Genomic DNA, 20,455 nt, shown 5'->3' with positions numbered 1-20,455 from the left:
GTGCAGAGCCAGTAGTAGCCTTACTCTCTAAATACTAGGTAATGACATTACCTCACAAAGAACAGCATTAACTGTTTGTAGAGCTCATTTTTAATTTAGAAGGCCTCTCTTCTTGCCTTTGTGTCAGTTATTTTGTGTGTCTTTCATGGTTTTATCTTCAACAACTTTTTCTTGTTCAGAATTCTGGAATGCATCATGTTGGATTTAGTGTTTAAAGTTAAATTAAATTTCAGAATTATTTGCTTTAATAAAGTGACTGTAGTTGGGTGAGTTGTGCTTTAATAGCTGAAACCTTTATTCTTTCTATACCTCATACACATGAGGTAAAGAAAGAAATAAGCTGTTGTTTATTTCACTCCAGCAGACTTATGTCTTAGAGTAATGGTTCAATTTGTTTGGATATCTACACTTGCAGAGTGGGGTGAAAAAGTATTTGCCTCCTTAGAGATTTCTTCTGTTTTTGAATTGAAAACCACTTCAGTTTTCAATTTATCAGGCTACTTTTAATATTGGCTAAGGATCACCAGGGGGAAAATAGAATGATTTCAAATGACTCATTCCTTAAATAAAAAGGCATCAAACCTTAGCTGTCAATATCTGAAAAAAAAAGCCTCCATGAATGACCATTGAGCAAATCTTGACAACTTGGAACCTCTCTTCAGGCCATCCTCTTTCAGCCCCCATGCCACTGTCATATTGTAAAGGAGAACACCTGACCTCCTTCAACTCAGAAAAATATGGTTGTTCATTTGTAATTTTTGCAAACTTCCAAAACCTTTAGTGCACGCTCCCATTTACCTTATTTATTAACAGATGCAGTTTTTAGGGAATGAAGTTGGAGGGGAATTATGTCTCAATAAGACCTATAAATTAATAACCATCTGTGTTCATTTGAACAGTTACAGCTAAAATATGCATTTATAGGTACCTACAGGCTGCAATTGAGGAATTATATAAGACAAAATATTCTCACATTTGAAAGTCCTGTTTAAGAGAGACTGGGGAGAAAGAGAGATAGACAGAAAGTGGGAGTATACACGGGGGATTAAGAAATAAACATAAGAAGGAATAATTAGACAATGATACATTGTTGCAAAGCCATTAAAAAATGAGGTTTTTGAGTGGCGTAGCTAAAGTGTGGACTTAAAATCAATTCAGATATTATGGCATGACCATAGACACATTAATAATAGAAATCATTCAACATGGCTGAATTAAAACGTTAACCATTAAAACATCTGTCATAATTTAGTATTGACTTAGGAAACTTATCACTTATTCACTAAAACACAGTTGTAGTTCCTTATTCACTAAAACACAGTTGTGGTTCCTTATTCACTAAAACACAGTTGTGGTTCCTAAAGTTGTCACAACCAGCTATATAATAAGTTCAGGGGCAATTACTTTTTCGCATACTATTTTCTGTAACTTATTCAATACCAACATTTGTGTTATGATCTGAAACATAAAAAAATTAGGACAAAACAACAACAAAATAAATTCGTAAGGGGGAAAATAGTTTTTCTTAACACTGTCTTCAAGAGTCACTGTTAGTTTAAATTTTCTATGTGTTCGACTCTCTTGCTTTATTGACTAAAACATAATATAGAATAGGGCAGAATAGAGATACTGACAGAACCGTAGTGCAGGACATTTAGCTGTCATTACATTTTAATGCACATATTACATTTTAAATAGGTGATTATAGAGCAGATTGTTTTTCTTGACTTACTTTGAACTGATTAACATTTTTTGTACCTTCAGACTTTACACACTTTACTGCTCTCCAGTGTTATTTATTATGTTGTCTACAAATTCTCTTCTGCATCTCAGCTGCGGAGCTTCCAGCTTCACCTTCATTTACTTTAAATGCTGCTACTTTAGGCCATAAAAACACGGTTGCCAAGGGAACATCAACATTCTGTGGCTTATATCACACAGCTGATTGGTAGAACTATACACCAACTCAGTGGTAACATCCTATGTTCAAGTAATTATTTATAGAAATGCAGATAATTGTAGATGGAAAAGATAACCAGAATCTCTCATGCAGCAGTAGAGTTACTAACAGCAGCCCTGTTTCTCAGCAATACAGTAGACTGAGTGTCAAGCTACTGTGGATGTAAAGCCAGTGCGTGGGTGAGAGGCACTGCTGATAATACTGCAGCTGGTCCTTTCTCTTTTTATAGCCAAACTGCTCATTTGTGTCTCTTTGACGTCACATACATGCACAGAGAAAGAGATAGATATTTAACTCAACAAATCTGTTCAGCCTTTCTGTCAATGAATCAAACCCATTTTCTGTAATTCATCAGAATAACATTTAGTCTTCATTCATATGCAACATAAAAGAAAAAAGAAACAATGATATCTTGTTGTGGGGAAATACAACAATAATAAAGATATAATGAAAGACTTTCATCTTCTCAACAATATGCAACGCTAAATCAGAAAAGTTTTGAGTTCAAATACATACAGTACACACTCAGTAGTGCTTAAAGGCTTTCTTAGACAACAAAATTAACTTCAGTGAAGCAGATGTTTGAATTAGCCAGAGAGAAATTTCCAAACAACCGCTGCACATACTGTTCTATGCTAATTAGCCAGCAGTTTCACTGTGCTGCAGACAATCTGTCAAGCCATGTCCGTGAGAGAATCAAGAATGCAGGAAAATGTGATTAGTTTAGGTTTTTTTGGATGCTGGATCATTCTATTATCTTTTTGCCTTTAATAGTTAGTGGATGGTTGTGTTTCAATGTACAGCAAGGACAGCTTAGTGTGCCAGTTTGGTGGCTGGAAGTCAGAGAGCAGAGGATAACATCTTCCTGACAACACTTAAGTATTTTATTTCTTGTTATCAGGTACCTCAAGATGAGTGGAGTGGTTTTTCTCCTCTGGGGAAAGAGGATGACATTCCCTGTCGAAGGATGAGGAGTGGCAGCTATGTGAAAGCTATGGCCGAGGATGACAGCGGAGACTCTGATGGAAGTCCCAAACCTTCACCGAAGATGCAGGCACGTCGTGCCAGCTACCTTAAAGCTACACAACCGTCACTTACTGAGATGACCACACTACAGTAAGATTTCTACATTTCCTCCTTTCCAAGTAGATCATTTGAAATAAATTTCTGTTTCATTCAAAGTGATTATTCATAATGATTTCTGTTTTAGTCTATTGATGTGCAAAGGATCCTCCTGATCTACGCTGGTCTGGTTCACCAGACAGAATGACAAAATGAGACATTAAAATGTTGCAAATATCAAATATTAATATCCATTTCAGCATATTAACTTATGCTTAAATGGAATTACTTCTCTGCATCCTATATTTTGTTTTTTAGACAATGCCATCTTTCCGCAGAAAGCCTCCTTACAATGATGTAATTTCCATTCAGGAGCTTTTGACATCTGCAGTTTTGAAGTTTATTTGTCTCGTGAACAGTCTTTAAAAAATTACATAATTCCTCATTGCTTTGGGTAAATGCTTCAGATTCTTGTCGTTTGAAGTGAAAACAAACTACCTGAAGAAAGATTATCAAAATTGCATTTCTGCTTAAACAACTGCCATCAGCGCCTGACCAATCACAAAACAACTCACAGAGTTCTGTACTGGACGGTACATTGTACCTGGGCTCAGCAGCAGATTGGCTCCATGCATTTGTGGTGTTCCTTGAAGTGAAGTTAATGTCAAGCTTGATTTTGTCAGAAATTCAGTAAAAAACAATAAGTCCAAATGTTTGCCTTCATTGAAGAATGATTGAATCCCTCTTTCTGTCATGTTTGTAGTGACATGGTTTGATTTAGCTTGCGGACCCACATGCAGAAACCACACACTGGATGGAAAAGGTAAGTAGTTTATTACAACTCAAATGAATTATTTTGGTCTGCCAGACTTCGGTGGGGGAGGGGAAAGCGTGGGTCGCCCGACCAGGTTGGCTTCAGTGGGGGTCTTCTGAGGCGCGGGGGGTGAGGTGCTGAGATCCAGCGTGAAGGGGTGCAAAGGAGCCGGAGGATAATACGAGGAGGGAGACGGCGGAATCGGCGGAGCAGGCAGGCAGGAATTCACAGGTGGGTCCTCAAAGCAGGAAGACAAAGACTCCTAAAGGCAACAAAACACAGAGACCAGGTAACTTCGAGTAGCACAAAAGGTTCCAGAAACAAGTTCACAACAAGTGGGGGCCAGAGAGACTACCGGAATGCGTAACCATCTAGCGATGACTGGAGGATTCTGCCGCTCCTATATTCCAGCCTGCTGATGAGGCAGATTAGCTTCACCTGCGCCGGCTCCACAGACTCCTCACGAAGATCCTCGCTGCGGGAAGATGTCACACTCGCACTCACTCTCATGCACACGCTCTCACACAGGATCCCTGACAGTACCCCCCCCCTCAAAGACCGCCACCCGGCGGTCGGGAAGAAGACGAGCCACGGGAGGCCTCGAAGTCCCTAATAAGGTCGGGGTCCAGAATAAAGGATCGAGGAACCCAAGATCGCTCCTCGGGCCCATAACCCCGCCAGTCAACCAGATACTGGAAGCCCCGGCCACGCCGGCGAACATCCAAGATAGCCGAAACATCATACGCCGGATGCCCATCAATATCCCGGGCGGGCGGCGGGGGCTCGGAAGGAGGGCAAAGAGGACTAGAACGGACTGGCTTGATGAGAGAAACGTGGAACACAGGATGGATCTTCAACCCCACGGGAAGGGCCCGTAGAACGGCAGAGGGGCTGATAACAGAAGTGATCTCGAAGGGACCAATGAAACGGGGAGACAATTTGCGGTTAGAAGATTTAAGGTTGATATCTCGAGTGGAGAGCCATACCTCCTGTCCGGGTGCATACGCTGGTGCTGGCCTCCTTTTTCGGTCTGCCCATCTTCGATTTCCCTCTGCCGTGCGGTTGAGGGCGGCGGTGGTCTGCGCCCAGATGTGCCTGCAACGGCGGAGGTGGTGCTGGACCGAGGTGACCGATAGCTGCTGTTCGTCCGATGGGAACAGGGGAGGCTGGTACCCGAGAGATGCTTCAAAAGGAGAGAGGCCTGTGGCAACAGAGGTGTGAGAGTTGTGGGCATACTCTACCCATGGCAGGTGTATACTCCAGGTAGAAGGGTGCGAGGAGCAGAGACATCGGAGTGTAGCCTCCAGCTCTTGGTTCAGTCGTTCAGTTTGGCCGTTGGTTTGGGGGTGAAACCCCGAGCTGAGAGTCACCTTAGCTCCCAGAGCTACTCCGAACTCTTTCCATACCTTGGACACAAACTGAGGTCCTCTGTCCGATAAGATCTCTGAGGGAATGCCATGAAGGCGAAAAACATGTTTGGTGAGGAGATGGGCTGTCTGCATAGCAGTGGGAAGTCTGCGTAATGGAACCAAATGACAGGCCTTGGAGAAACGGTCAATGATGGACAGAATAGTTGTAAAACCCTTTGAAGGCGGCAAACCTGTTACAAAGTCCAGTGCTATGTGAGACCAAGGGCGTTTGGGGATAGAGAGAGGTTGAAGTAGGCCGCTGGGGGGCTGATTACTGGTCTTATTACGAGCACAGATTGGACAGGCTAGCACATAGTCCTTGACATCCTTGTACAAGGATGGCCACCAAAAGTGCCGCCTGATCAAGGAAACCGTTCTGTTAACTCCCGGGTGACACGAGAACTTAGCTGTATGGGCCCAATGAATGAGGCGAGCCCTGACTGTCGATGGAACATACAGCCTGTTAGACGGCCTGGTCACTGGACCGGGTTCCGACTGTTGTGCTGCCAAGACTTCCTCCTTGATGTCCCAGGAAAGGGCGCCAACAATACTGGAAGGGGAAATGATGGTCGCAAGTGGGGTCTCTTGATCCAAGGAGAACTGTCTGGAGAGTGCGTCAGGCTTTGTGTTCTTGGACCCGGGTCTGTAAGAAATGGTAAAGTTAAACCGGGAGAAGAAAAGGGACCAGCGAGACTGTCTGGGGTTTAGTCTCCTGGCTTGTTGGAGGTAGGCGAGGTTCTTATGATCAGTCCAAACAACAATTGGGTGCTCGGCCCCCTCCAGCCAGTGACGCCACTCCTCAAAAGCCAGTTTGATGGCCAAAAACTCCCTATCACCGACATCATAGTTGCGTTCGGCAGGTGAGAAACGACAGGAAAAGAAGGCACATGGATGCAACTTATCATCAGTGGATGAGATCTGTGACAGAACGGCCCCAGCCCCCGTATCAGATGCATCCACCTCGACCACAAACTGCTTCGATGGGTCGGGCTGCATGAGGATGGGTGCAGCAGCAAACCTCCTCTTAAGGTCTAGAAAACTTTGCTCAGCTGCCGGCGACCAACTAAAACTAGTCTTGGAGGAGGTAAGGCTGGTCATAGGAAGGACTGTCTGACTGTAGTTCCTGATAAAACGTCGATAGAAATTAGCAAAACCAAGGAATCGCTGTAGCTCCTTTCGGGAGGTGGGCGTGGGCCAGTCTAAAACTGCTGGGACCTTGGCCGGATCTGTCTTCACCTGCCCGCTCTCCAACACAAAACCCAAAAAGACCACTGATGAGACGTGAAACTCACATTTCTCGGCTTTGACGAACAGTTGGTTCTCCAACAGTCGTTCCAAAACTAGGCGTACGTGTCTCTTGTGTTCGGCCAGTGTTCTTGAAAAAATTAGGATGTCATCTAGATAAACGAAAACAAACTGATTCAAATAATCCCTGAGAACATCATTGACAAGAGACTGAAATACAGCTGGGGCGTTAGTAAGACCAAATGGCATCACCAGATATTCAAAGTGACCGAGTGGGGTCCTGAAAGCGGTTTTCCACTCGTCGCCCTCTCGCATTCTGACCAAATGATATGCGTTCCGGAGGTCAAGCTTGGTAAATATGGTGGCTCCCTGAACAAGCTCGAATGCCGAGGCAAGTAATGGTAGTGGGTACTTGTTCTTAACCGTAATTTGATTTAGCGCCCTGTAGTCAATACACGGTCGAAGTGTTCCGTCCTTCTTACCTACGAAGAAGAAACCTGCCCCCAAGGGCGAGGTTGACGACCGGATCAATCCAGCTGCCAGGGATTCACTAATGTACTTTTCCATGCTCTCACGTTCTGGTTTAGATATATTATACAATCGGCTGGTGGGTAATGGGGCTCCTGGAAGTAGATCTATTGCACAATCGTACGGACGATGAGGTGGGAGAGAGAGAGCTTTAGACTTACTGAATACCTGGTGAAGGTCGTGGTAATCTGATGGTACTCTGGCCAAGTCAGCTGGAGCGGGTTCCTCAGTAGAGCTGGAGACGGCTGGAGGTAGAGCTGAGTGAAGGCATGAAGACAAACAATAGTTACTCCAAGACTCCACCCGACTAGTCCTCCAATCGAGGTGTGGATTGTGACGGAGCAACCAGGGATAACCCAGAACCACAGGAGACTGAGGAGTAGGAAACACAAAAAAGGTAATGGTCTCCCGATGGTTTCCCGACACTAACAGTTCAATAGGAGTTGTGCGATGTGTGATGGCAGGTAGAGCCTTCCCATCCAGGGCCACGACCGGAACTGGATCTGGTAAGAGAACCGTGGGTATTTGTAATTGATCGACCAGATAATTATCAACAAGATTCTGTTCACAACCGGAATCCACAAAAACAAATGTCTGAAATGATCGGTTGCCGGTGAGCAATGAACAGGGTAATGTGAAACGGGATACAGTCTTTGATCCGCCCACCACCGTTCCCGTAGCTAGTGGCGGGCTCTGGCTTTTACCAGGTTCGGGCAGTTGGCAACATAATGCCCGACCTGGCCACAGTATAGGCAGGCTCCAGACCTTAAGCGGCATTGGCGCTCCTCCGGCGGAAGTCTGGTCCTCCCTATTTGCATGGGCTCTTCCAAGGTCTGATTGGTTGGAATGGGACTAATGTCGGGACTTGGGCTGAAACTCGGTTCCTTCTTGGCTCGGGCTCTTTCCCGGATTCTATTGTCTATCCGAATAGCCAAGGCAATGAGGCCCTCCAAGGACCCAGGCTCATCCCTGAGGGCTAGCTCATCCTTCAACCCCTCGTTCAGAGCCTGAAGGAACGCTCCTGTTAAAGCTCCGGTGTTCCATGTGGAAGCCGCGGCCAGGGTTCTAAAGTCAATAGCAAAGTCCGCCACTGTTTGATGACCCTGCTTTAAACTCAATAGTCTGCCTGTGACTCAGAGTAACCAAATGTCTGTTTAAACTCTAACTCAAATGAATCATAAGTTCTCTGAAAAAGACTGTGCTGCACCGACCTAGCTTCTGCCCATTTTAGTGCTCTTCCTCTGAGGTTCCCCTCAACAAAAGAAATCTTGGCCGCATCAGTCTGGAAACTCTGAGGTGAGGAGGAAAACACTAAGGAGCATTGTAGTAGAAATCCCCTGCATTATCGATCTCACCTGAGTATGGTTCTGGCGTGGGTGGTGAAACCCTTCGGAGTTGAGCCGAAGCGGCAGGCGCTGGTTCCGGAGCTGCGGAGACGCCATCTTGAACAGTGGAAGGGGGAGCAGCAACTGGTGGCGGGCCTGCTGGGACAATTCTTTGGTGCAGAGCAGTGAGCATTTCAGAAAATTGCTCCAATAGTTGGTTAGTATTACGTTGTTGGTCATATAGTGCATTGAGCATGGCATCGTGGCGAGCAATGAGAGCGTGCTCCAAACTAGTGTCATGTGATGGTCCTGCTGGGTCTGATTGGCTAGATGGTTCTGACATGGTTTGATTTAGCTTGCGGACCCACATGCAGAAACCACACACTGGATGGAAAAGGTAAGTAGTTTATTACAACTCAAATGAATTATTTTGGTCTGCCAGACTTCGGTGGGGGAGGGGAAAGCGTGGGTCGCCCGACCAGGTTGGCTTCAGTGGGGGTCTTCTGAGGCGCGGGGGGTGAGGTGCTGAGATCCAGCGTGAAGGGGTGCAAAGGAGCCGGAGGATAATACGAGGAGGGAGACGGCGGAATCGGCAGAGCAGGCAGGCAGGAATTCACAGGTGGGTCCTCAAAGCAGGAAGACAAAGACTCCTAAAGGCAACAAAACACAGAGACCAGGTAACTTCGAGTAGCACAAAAGGTTCCAGAAACAAGTTCACAACAAGTGGGGGCCAGAGAGACTACCGGAATGCGTAACCATCTAGCGATGACTGGAGGATTCTGCCGCTCCTATATTCCAGCCTGCTGATGAGGCAGATTAGCTTCACCTGCGCCGGCTCCACAGACTCCTCACGAAGATCCTCGCTGCGGGAAGATGTCACACTCGCACTCACTCTCATGCACACGCTCTCACACAGGATCCCTGACATGTAGTTTACTATTTTATGGAGGTTCTGCTATGGAACTTCTCCAGATGAATGTAAAGAGAAAAAATCTTCATAAAATGAAGAACATTATTTAAAACCCTGAACATTTACTTCATCAGACCGCTATACAACATCAAATCTCTTTTGGTCAAAACCGTAATACTGACTGCTACAGGAGATCCTTCCAGCTCACAGCCATCTGCATTTACAATAACTATTTCAACAAACTTTGATAATATGAGTGCTAACAACATATAACTTCCCTTTTGGATTTAGTATGTATTTTGAAATTTGACTTTAGTGAGCAGGTTAAAACTGTCTTTCTGAATGTTGGTGAGTGAAATCTGTCCATGTATGGTTTATTGCTCCTGCAGTTTTATTGATCACCACACACTGTGTTACTGACATGTTCTTTGATTTGTCGGACCTAAAATTAAAGTGTAAAAGAACATCATAAAATACAGAATGTTACATTTCAAACATCTCCTTGTGAAGGAAGGTGATAAAAACAGAAAACTAGTCTGCTACCTGGTCATCTTCAGTTTCATTAGTGTTTGACGATGGACTTTGTTAAACTAAATAAAGCTTTTCAGAGAATTTGACCTTCTTTTAGACTTTTAATGCTGCATTAACACACAGCTTAGTGAATCTCAGTTGAAGCCTTTCATTAAAGGACAGAATGTTAAAACAAGGGAATAATGACAATCTGTCAGATGAAAGACCTTGAATTTATTGTCCTAGGTAAATGGAGATGTTAAACATATTGGTTATATTAAAGCAATACAATTATGTAGAATTTTATCATTTTAATAAAGCACACGTGAGCAAAATAGGATGTCTTGATTAAATAAAATCAAGACATCCTAGCATCTTACAATCTCTGAGGTGCAGATCAATATTCCCCTCTTCCAGGCACTTATTCTCAAGTTGTCTTTGATCAATGTTTGCATATTCTTGTATAATTGTGGCTCTAGTGTACGATATAAATTGAGCTTGTTCACCATTTACTTTATTTGAATGATTAGCAGTAGGTTTGAATAACGACAAAGCAATGCATGAAAGCCTTCAGTGTTAAGGGGTTATTTTAATGTGATAATCACTTTCTCTGTAACCAAAATCAATAGAAAGTAGCTCAGCTAGTAATGAACCCTGAAATTGAACTCAACCCCATTCTCCATCACTTCAGGTGTGGTCTGACTGCCAAGACTTTCCTTTCTGGACAGTCAGAATATTCATTTTATAAAATGAAGTGCTTTTTCCTCCCCTACTTATCTAACATGTTTGCTCACAAAAAAGGAATTATTAACATATTCTTAAGAAGGTAGTAAATGCAATTATGTTGGTAGGTGAAGATGAATGGGACAGTTTCTGAGATAACCTGATGTCCCTCTGTCAGAATTTCTACAGAGCATTCCCCCAAACTGCAGATCAGGAGTCACAGTTATTTGCGTGCTGTGAGTGAGGTTTCAATCAACAGAAGCCTGGATACACTGGATCCTAAAACTCTCCTTGACCCCAAGTCACTGCTGTCTTCACCCCAATACCGGTCACGCAATGAAAGCTACATGAGAGCCATGAGCACCATCAGTCAGGTTGGTTTCCAAGCATTTGTTACTTACACTTTTTCAATCTAGTTATGCTACTGTGTACATATAAATTTGAGGGAAGCTAACATCTGTGATTTAATTTTCATAATCTCTGATTTGAAAACGTTAGTTGTGGAATCTGACTGATTTTACCACATCTTTTTATTCTATCAAATAAAGATGATGCGAGATTTTTTTTTGTTTCCAACAAATTGTTACCTTTATGTTAGGCTGAAAAAGCCACTATATTGTTCTGACAATGTGTCACTTAAAATGCGGATAGCTCCATCACATCAGGTGTGGTCTCACTGCATTAGTGGCATTAGTTTCTAAAGGGAATATCTGACTGCACAAACAACTTCAGTTCTTAATAAGCTAGCTCCAGAGCAGATTATTAAACAGGTAGGCTAACATTAGTAACTTACCACTTTTAACCCATCATACTATAGCTCATATTGATAACTGTATGTGGACAAAGTTTCTTTAAAAGGGAATTTTTCTCCCTGTTCAGGATCAGCAAATGCAAAATAATGCAGATAGAGGTGCTTGCTATCAACTGATGGTATTGCCTAGGATGTGTTACTCTGAAATAGTATCTCTGCCACCTGGAAACTCTGGCAATAGCATAAAATTGCAATCACGAGTCTGTCATACAGCCCTGGTCTTAAGTCTGAGGCCTTTTAAGATTTTTTACAAGTAAATGGAGATCCTTTCTGCCTCCCGTGTCACCCCCCACAAAAACTCTTTGAGGATATATGGATGATATGACAACGCTTAATTTACCCATGCTTAATTTACTCAATCAAATATTTTTGCATTTAAATTAATTCAACTGAGTGGTTGCACTATTCGTTGCAGCAGGAAACTCCTGATTTCAAGTCCTGTCGGAGGTCTATCTGCATGGAGTTGGCAGAGAATATGCCAACTCCATGGACTTTCTCAGTCACTTACATGACAATTAATTTGTCTCTCTAAATTCTAGGCGTGAGTGTGTGTGTACATGTTTTTTTTTTGTGTGTGTGTCTGTCTCTGTGTTGTCCTGTGATGGACTGGCAACCTGTCCCGGATTTACCCATCCATTGACTGGTGGAAAAAAGGCACCAGCCCCCCTCCCTATCATAGAAGAGTAAAAGTTTAGATAATGAATGGATGATTAAAATGAATGCTTTGTTCTGGGTTCAATAGGATTTAAGCTGCATCAACCGGAAAGCTCTCTGTGTGAGGTCAGTGACCCTGAAACAGCCAAAAAGCCAGATTTGATCAATAAAACAAAAAGGAGGAACTATATTGCAGTTTTGTAAGGTAGAACATGGTTGTTGTAATTAGTAGCTGGGCATGCAAGATGTGATGTCACACCTTAAAGGAGGTTGTGGCTGATATGATCACAGATAGCAGACCTACAGCAGGTATCAGGATCTGGAGTTAGCATGGACTTTCTATGTTAAACTTTTAAAATCAGATGACACCTGGGATGCAATCGAGACATCTCTATCTTTAACGTGTGGACTATTGAAAGTAAAGATATAGCATAGAGTATTATTATGCAGGAATTCCATTTATTCAAAAGATTTAATTTTAGTATTATTTATTAAACAGAAAATTTCTGATCTGTTGGTTCCAACATCATATTATAGAAATGTTTCTGTGTGGGAGTAATTTTTTAAAAAGCCACCTGGAATTTGCCATGTTGCCATATTGGCTGGAGTTTTACTGGTCTTGCCCTCTTTCTTTCTTTTCTATAGCTGAGTGAGGTTGAAGTAAATGGGCAGATTGAGCAAGTGTGTGAGCAAGTCTATAGCGAGATGCAATCTCAAGCTATGGATGCAGGCATGGATAGCTTGGAAACTATGGACACCCTGCCTATGCCAGGTTGCTTCCGTATGCGTAGCCCCAGTTATGTGAGGGCAATTGACCAAGGATGTACCTCAGAGGATGAAGGACCAGGAGGAAGACCTCTGCTGCTACTTCCATCCTCACCACCACGCACAACTGCCACAACTGTCAGGACCATCCAAAGCAGCACAGGTGAGTGGCGATATAATAAAATAATAATAATAATAATAATAATAATAATATAAACTTGAGCTTGGAGTTTTGATGTCAATTTCCAAAAGAAAATAATATGGTTCTTGTCCTCATGAACCCATTGACTTAAGTGTAATTGTTTTGAGGGTAACAGTTAAGGGAAGAGAGATGAGAAGGAAAAGACACAAGATGCACTGGACGTTGCAAACGAAACAGAACATCCATGATTCCATCCATCATAAAGGGAAAAGTGAGATATCTTCCCATTAAAGTGGATGAGCTGGCAGTAACATTCCATCAAAGGAGTTACTAGAAGTTCTGCTTCATCTACCTGACTGAGAAACATGCAACTCTGGACTCATATATAAACATGGACAGCTTTCAGACAGAACCAGGGAGAGCAGTAAGAAGAAAGGAGTGGATCTGGCTGTGTTTGTGAACGACAGGTGGTGTAATGCTCTAAAGTAAGGACATCGAATTGCTAGCTGCTAATATGAGGCTGCATTAGCTTCCTCTGGAATTTTCACTTTACCATGATAACTGTATATTTCTCACCCTCTGCTAACTCTGCTGCGGCCTGGGATGTCCTGCACACTTCTACCAGCAGACTCCAAAATACAGGTCCCCTTTTTGATCACTGTGGACACCAGTAACACCAGCACACTGGATCTGTTTCACGTCAATACCAATAAGGCATCGGGTTCATCGCCTCCCTCTCCCCTGGGGAGCTCAGAAGCTCTAACTTCTTTAGTCTCCACACTGTAGGAAGAACAAAGAGCTCTTCTATGTGGGAAGAGGTCTGTCTTCCTTTTGGGGAGAACATCAACGGCATCATGGACTGCAGCAACTTCTGTTTGGACAACATTGTCCCCATCAGGAAGTTATGGTGTTTCTCCAATTACAAGCCCTTGATCAACAGAGGCTCATGCTCTGTTGATTATGACCTCACCATACGCGTCATGGTGAGGTTTTTAGTGGATCCACTGAAATAACATCTAACCAGGACTTCAGAGGGACAAGTTGGAGCTGTCAGAAGTAGACCACCACATGTGCCAGTGGATACCAGTCTACCTCACTGGCCTCCCACAGTATGTGAGCACACAGGGCTGTGCTGGCACCACTCCTCTTCATCATCTACGCTGCATAGTTCTCCATCAAATCTCCACACTGATATCAAAACCTCTCTGATGACTGCCATAGTCATCAGAGCTCTTGTAATACCCGGGTGTTCCCTGAACAATAACGACTGGACTCATGACACTGAGGCTCTTTATAGGAACCCTACTATGCAAGTTGTGCACTTTGTTATTCATGAGGCCCAAGCTGTCAGAAGAAATTTTTAAATTTCTGAACTATTTTCTGTCAAAATCAGTAAGGGTAAATTTCATAAGAAAAAAAAACCCTAAAACCAAGACACTGGAAATGTTTTTTTCTCTGTCAGATTTAATGACTTCTCAGTATGGAACATGGCCTTGTGAAGAGAGCATCTGCCATGTATTGACTTCAGACATATTCATCCACATCTTGGCCATAAGTCATGAGATGCATGTCAGTGTCAGATCAATGTCAGCTTCCATGCAGCTTTGAGTACATGCAAGAAAATGTATTAAAAGCACAACTCATTCCACTACAACATATTGTAGCCACACACAGCTCACTTCATCTAAATGTTGTATAGTTGAAGTGAGCTATGACTTAGATATCAAGTTTGAACTTTCCATCTATGTTGTGTTTCTACCATGAAATTAGAAATGGCCATATTCATTATTCATGCTACCATAATAATGTTATTATTGTTGTTGTTGGATGAGAGGTGAAGTGTTAAGAGAAGCTAAAATGAACATAAACAAGGTGCAAGAGAAGAAACATTTTATTCTGGTATTGTTTGTGCCAGTGTCTCTGGTTGATGGGAATTTCTCCCATCTTCCCTGGAAAGATGCAGAAACTTTTTGGATGTTTTTCACTGAGTGTGCTTGCTGTACTTATTCCAATATCTTTGCTTTTTGACCACATCTGTTAGCATACAATATTTATTAGTCACACTTTTAGGTGCAATGTAACAGAATATCTTGTTTAGCCCGTGAAAAAAAAGATAATATGCTGGTTAAGTGGAAAAAATGGGTTGTTGGGAATTTGAACATTATGGAAAAAAAAATATTTTTTGGTCACGACATACACTTTACATAACTAATTTCTTCTCTTTCTGTTCTCTTCCACCTTCTATTTTTTATAGTATCGTCTTGCATTACTACCTATAAAAAAACCCCTCCACCAGTGCCACCACGAACCTCCACCTGCTCTACAGCGTCCAAGCCATATATCTCTATCACAGCCCAAAGCAGCACAGAGTCCGCACAGGTACTGGGCACTGCAACAGTAGTGATCTACTATACAGATACTGATTTCAGACAATCACCTTCTTTCTACTTGCTCTGTGTTAATGTGGGAGTATTGTTTACCATCAACTTTGTGTTGTGGTTCAAAACATTTTCACAAATCAAAACAAGCAACCCAATTTATCATATATTTATGTTGTCTCTTTTTATTTTTGCTCTGTTATTCATTATTTCCCTGTAATGAATAACATTACTGTTTTTTTCCCTCCCACTCTGAATAAGCAGATTCCTGAAGACCTGAGGGATCTACACAGTTCAAACCTGACCAGTAATTTTACAGAACAATATCAGAATTTCAAAATGTGAAAAAAAATATGTCATTTAACAAACAGAACCAGAGCAGTAATCTAAGATCTTGTGTAATGTGATTCAAGACCCTGTTGGTCAAATGAGCTGGAGCTGCCTTATTGTTTTTTTAAAAGACCATTAAAGACACAATTGCAAAGTGACTTTTTTTAAACCTTCATGATTATGAAAACCTGAATACATCATGGTAAAAATCTGCTCTGGCAAATAAAGTCATTCGCTTCTCCTATCAAAACATGTCCAAATCTGCATAGTGGACAGCAGTACACTTTTGACATGCCAGTGTTAAAAACAGAAGGCTATTTTCTATCCAAGATAATACTTGCCATTGATAAAAAATGTCTTTTTGTACTTAACCCAACCAGGATGCCTATATGGAAGATGAAGGGCCCAGAGGAGACATGACAATCCAGTCAGGTCTCAGCAACTCAACGGAAAGTATTGACAGCATGAAGGCCTTGACAGCTGCCATTGAAGCTGCTAACGCTCAGGTTTGTGATTTTATGTTATGACTGTGAAGAAAGATGGGAGAATGATTCACAGCCCATTTATAAGTTCTGGACATAACTACTTGGATAATAATTTAAAGTCTTGAAAATGTGTACTACTTAGAAAAAGAAGAAACAGAGGTTTGGAGAGATTATGAATACTGTGTTTTCCCTGTCTGGTTGGTTCTGCAACTTGTACTCAGGTGTGACTTCCATACGGTGTATTGCCAAAAGTATTTGCTCACCCAAATATATAATCAGAATTAGGTGTTGTAATCACTTCCATGGCCACAGGTGTATAAAGTGAAGCGCCTCAGTATGCAGACTGTTTTTGCAAACACTTTGAAAAAACGGCTCGCTCTCATCGCTCACTGTGTGTCAGTGTTGAATTGTGATACGATGCCACCTGCGCAACAAATCCAGTCTTGAAATTGCTCCTAAATACTCCACAGTCAACTGTCAGCTGTATTATAAGAAAATGAAAATTTTTGAGAATGACAGCTACTCAGCCAAAAAGTGGTTGGCCATGTAAACTGACGGAAAAGGGTCAGCGAATGTTGAAGGTCATAATGAGAAGAGGTCACCAACTTTCTGCAGAGTCCATCTCTACAGACTCCAAACTTCATGCTGCCTTCAGATTAGTTCAAGAACAGTGTAAAGCACTCTGCAGTGGAAGTGTATTATCTGGCGTGAAAAATCGTGCTTTCCCGTCTGGTGGAGTGAAAGGAATGCTCAACATACCAACACATCTTGGACAATTTTATACTCCCAACTTTGTGGGCACAAAGTCCCACAAAGTTTGGAGCTGGCCCCTTCCTCTTCCAACATGAATATGGACCTTACTTTGTGCACAAGTGCACAAAGACATGGATGGTAGAGTCTGGTGTGGATGAGCTTGACTGGGCTGCACAGAGTCCTTACCTCAACCCGACAGTACACCTATGGGATGAATTAGAGCAGAGACTGTGAGCCAGGCCTTCTTGTCCAACATTAGTATGTGACCTCACAAAAGGTCACATACTCTTCTCGAAGAAATGCTCTTCTCGAAGAAAGGTCAAAAATCCCCATAAACACTCTCCTAACCTTGTGGACATCCTTAACAGAAGAGTTGAAGCTGTTCTAGCTGCAAAGGGTGAAGCAATGTCATATTGAACCGTATGGATTGGGAATAGGATAATGTCAGTTAAGCTCATATGTGTCATGTTGGTTTTGAAGAAATGTTTAACCCACATGCAAAACACTCATAGAAGAACATAAGGCTGTTTAGTAAATTGAGAATTGAGAAGAGATGCACTCCAGAAGAACGGTCCCTAGGCAGGAACCGGTACCAGCATCTGTGTGATCGTACTGTGGGAAGACAGGCAGGGTTTGAGGAAGCAGGTGGATTGGAGAAGGCCAGCTGTTGAGTCTTGAAAAGGATGGGAGTGGAAAGATAACCAGGGGACATCCAGATCCAGGGATCAGTTCAGGTAAGCTACATGAGGAAAGGTGAGAAGGAAACACTTAGAAATCAAAGGGCTTGGAGTTTTATCTCTACTGTTTAGCACTCAGGCACCGACATGCTGGCTTCCAGGTCCTTAAGTAGTCCACCTGATGCAGTGGATACAAGCTGTACGTGTGCAGAAATCCCTGCAGCAGAACAGAACAGCTGCTGCTTGACGCCCTCATGAGATGGATCACACAAACTACAGAAAAGAACTAAAGGAATAAGTGAACACACCTTCTGAAACCCGGCAGTATGTGAGTTAAGGCAGGTGAACAAATACTTTAATCAATATAGTGTTTTGTTTTTCCTCTTCATGATGTATGTTTGACTGACACATTAAATGTGAAATAATATTGATGGACATGAGCCAAGGACTTTTACTGACAAAAAGTAAACACTGTCTGACAGCAAGATGACCAGAGCTGGAGGAACAAGTTCACTGTTAGATGCTGAACATGCTGCTAGGAGGAAGGAGTTGTGTCTCCATGCCCTGGTATTTGCCAATGAAAGTCATCAATAAAAATGATTTTGCAAGTGGGCCTTTCCACTACGATGTAGTGAAAATATAAATTTACACTACATGAGTTTCCGCTCTGGAAGTGCACAGCAGAGTAGTTCTTGACCACCCTGATTCAGAACACTGATATCAATGAGTTAGAAACTTCCAAGCCAAGATTGATGGGTTACATCAGTTTGTTGAAAAACAGGTAACTGAACACCATGTCACTCTCACATCTGACAATTTCTAAATTTTTCTAAATAATTACATCTTACTTAAGTTATTTTCCCTTCATGATGCATTTTTGACTGATGCAACTTATACTCTTGAGTGACTAATACTCCTTTTCCACTGGCTCTAATGGACCCAGCTCCACTCTACTCAGCCTGCTTTGCAGGCATTTCCATTGACCTATTTTCAGACTTGTATCTGCTTTGTTGGTCCCTACTCTGGAGTAGGGTCAGCCAAGGCCCTACGTACATAGGCAGTGCTGTTTAAACTTGCTTTAGTGACTGAGGTGTTCCATAGTCTCAATTTAAGAAAGACTTGAGTCTTGGTCATTGCTGAAGAATTCAGCTAAAGTATTTACTTTTGAGATTGACAGTTTGGGTTTTTCTGTGAAACTTTGACACAATTGAGTGTGCCAGTGGGTTTAGTGATCCCAAACACATGGGATATGGGTATGTAATGGACAAAGCAGGCTGACATTAGCCCTATTAAAACACCTTTCAAAAATTCCAACCTTAATCCAGTTAACAATTTGTGAACTAGGGTTAAAAGAAGTCAAATGATCGAAACAAACTATGCTAATATTCCAGACATTTATCAGATGTCCACAGCTGTCTCGAATGGCAGTCCTTTTTATTTGTATCCTTTGTCCTATGCACATAAATTAAACGTCAAAACTGCTAATGAGCTAATATTGGAGCCAGAAGTGCTAAAGCATAGAGATATAGAAAAGACTGAGGAAAGGAGTTTTAGATCCTTTACCTACAATTATGACAGAAGCTTATTGATGAGTACAAATAGAGAGGTCAAGGTTCATTTGCCATGAAAGTTCAAAGTGATTATGACATTCTTTCCCATAAACACTACATCTAAACTCTGACTGGAACTGTCTCTACTGTCTCTAATAGGTGCATGGACCAGCCAGTCAACATGTGAGCAACAGCACGATGACAGTCAGCACTGCCAGTTCGCCACACCTCAGCAGGGGGCAAGTTGTAGAAGAGCATCGGGATGAATACAGAAAAGAAGCACTCAGGAAGGGCAAATGTCTCTCCATAGGCATCCAGGTACAGGATTTGAACCTAATTTGCTTTTCACATAACAGAAAAATCAAGTGCATTAGAGGAAGGTATGCTGAAGTATGGAAGAATTGTGTAGTTTAGTATTCTTTGTGTTCTGTAGGTAGATGGACCAGAAGAGATTCCAGATCCAGAAGACCCCTCCAAGTTCACGTCTGTGGGGGTACAAGTGGAGGACGATCGAGGGTGAGGTTATCATTGCAGTGAAAATAGAATAGAATAGGATATACTTTGTTGATCCCCAATGGGAAATTGCTTATTGACAAGTTACTTCATCCAATCAAAAAAATGTTAGCATAAGAGAGAAACTTTTTAATATATATATATATATATATAAGTGATGTACGGAATTCAATATGTGAAATATAAATTAATAAATAACAAACATGCACATGCAAATATGTTGTTCTATAGATAATCTGTATATGAGTACAAGGAAAATTAGGTTTAAGTTGCTCAGAGTTGGGGATTGTAAAGTCTAATGCAGTGGTTCTTAACCTTAATGAGTCAGTCTCAGGGGTCCGGCGGAGCCTCTGCTACGGAGGTAAAGACACACTTGTGTAAACTGTGCTGCTCCAGAAGATCCAACACCTGTTCTTTGGTCTTTGTCACATTGAGCTGCAGGTGGTTCAGCCCACACCATGTGATAAAGTTGCCTACAGCAGCCATGTTTGCAACCTCCTCACCCTCACTGATGCAACCAACCAGAGCTGAGTCATCTGAGACTTTCTGGAGATGACAGGTCTCAGTGCAATAGCTGAAGTCAGTTGTATAGAGGGTGAAAAGGAAGGGAGAGAGGACAGTCCCTTTGGAGCTCCTATGTTGTCGACAACACCTTCTGATAAATGGTGTCGCAGGTACAGAAACTATGGTCCGCAAGTTAGATAGTCCACAATCCAGGACACAAGGGGGTATTCAACTGCATTGTGTTGTTGCCGCTACACTCCCCCCCCCACCCCGTCCTTCACTCTCTACTCTCTCAGTCACTACTTCCTCTTCTGAGAGGGGAGATGTGCTACCAGCTCTCCATCTAACGGGTAAATTGAGTTTCCTAAATCTGCTGGGATTTACCCTATCCAGAACTGAAGTAAACT

The 20,455-nt window shown here is 42.4% G+C and overlaps 1 protein-coding gene across 2 annotated transcripts in view; it reads left to right on the top strand.

The window, feature by feature from the left end:
* The window catches only part of dlgap1a (discs, large (Drosophila) homolog-associated protein 1a), a 78,936-nt gene that overhangs the window by 28,271 nt on the left and 30,210 nt on the right, over positions 1 to 20,455 (top strand). For both annotated transcript variants that reach the window (XM_055032776.1, XM_055032777.1), the window contains exons 4-10: positions 2,862 to 3,076; positions 10,665 to 10,860; positions 12,597 to 12,879; positions 15,113 to 15,237; positions 15,947 to 16,072; positions 19,191 to 19,349; positions 19,465 to 19,547. In XM_055032776.1, the coding sequence (XP_054888751.1) occupies positions 2,862 to 3,076; positions 10,665 to 10,860; positions 12,597 to 12,879; positions 15,113 to 15,237; positions 15,947 to 16,072; positions 19,191 to 19,349; positions 19,465 to 19,547 (1,187 nt within the window). The remainder of the gene's footprint in view (positions 1 to 2,861; positions 3,077 to 10,664; positions 10,861 to 12,596; positions 12,880 to 15,112; positions 15,238 to 15,946; positions 16,073 to 19,190; positions 19,350 to 19,464; positions 19,548 to 20,455) is intronic.

This window comes from Poeciliopsis prolifica, unplaced genomic scaffold (assembly GCF_027474105.1).
Source record: "Poeciliopsis prolifica strain line A6 unplaced genomic scaffold, Auburn_PproV2 SCAFFOLD008, whole genome shotgun sequence".
NCBI lineage: Eukaryota > Metazoa > Chordata > Actinopteri > Cyprinodontiformes > Poeciliidae > Poeciliopsis > Poeciliopsis prolifica.
The sequence above is the reverse complement of the archived record's forward strand: the minus strand, read 5'-3'. Positions and strand labels throughout refer to the sequence as shown.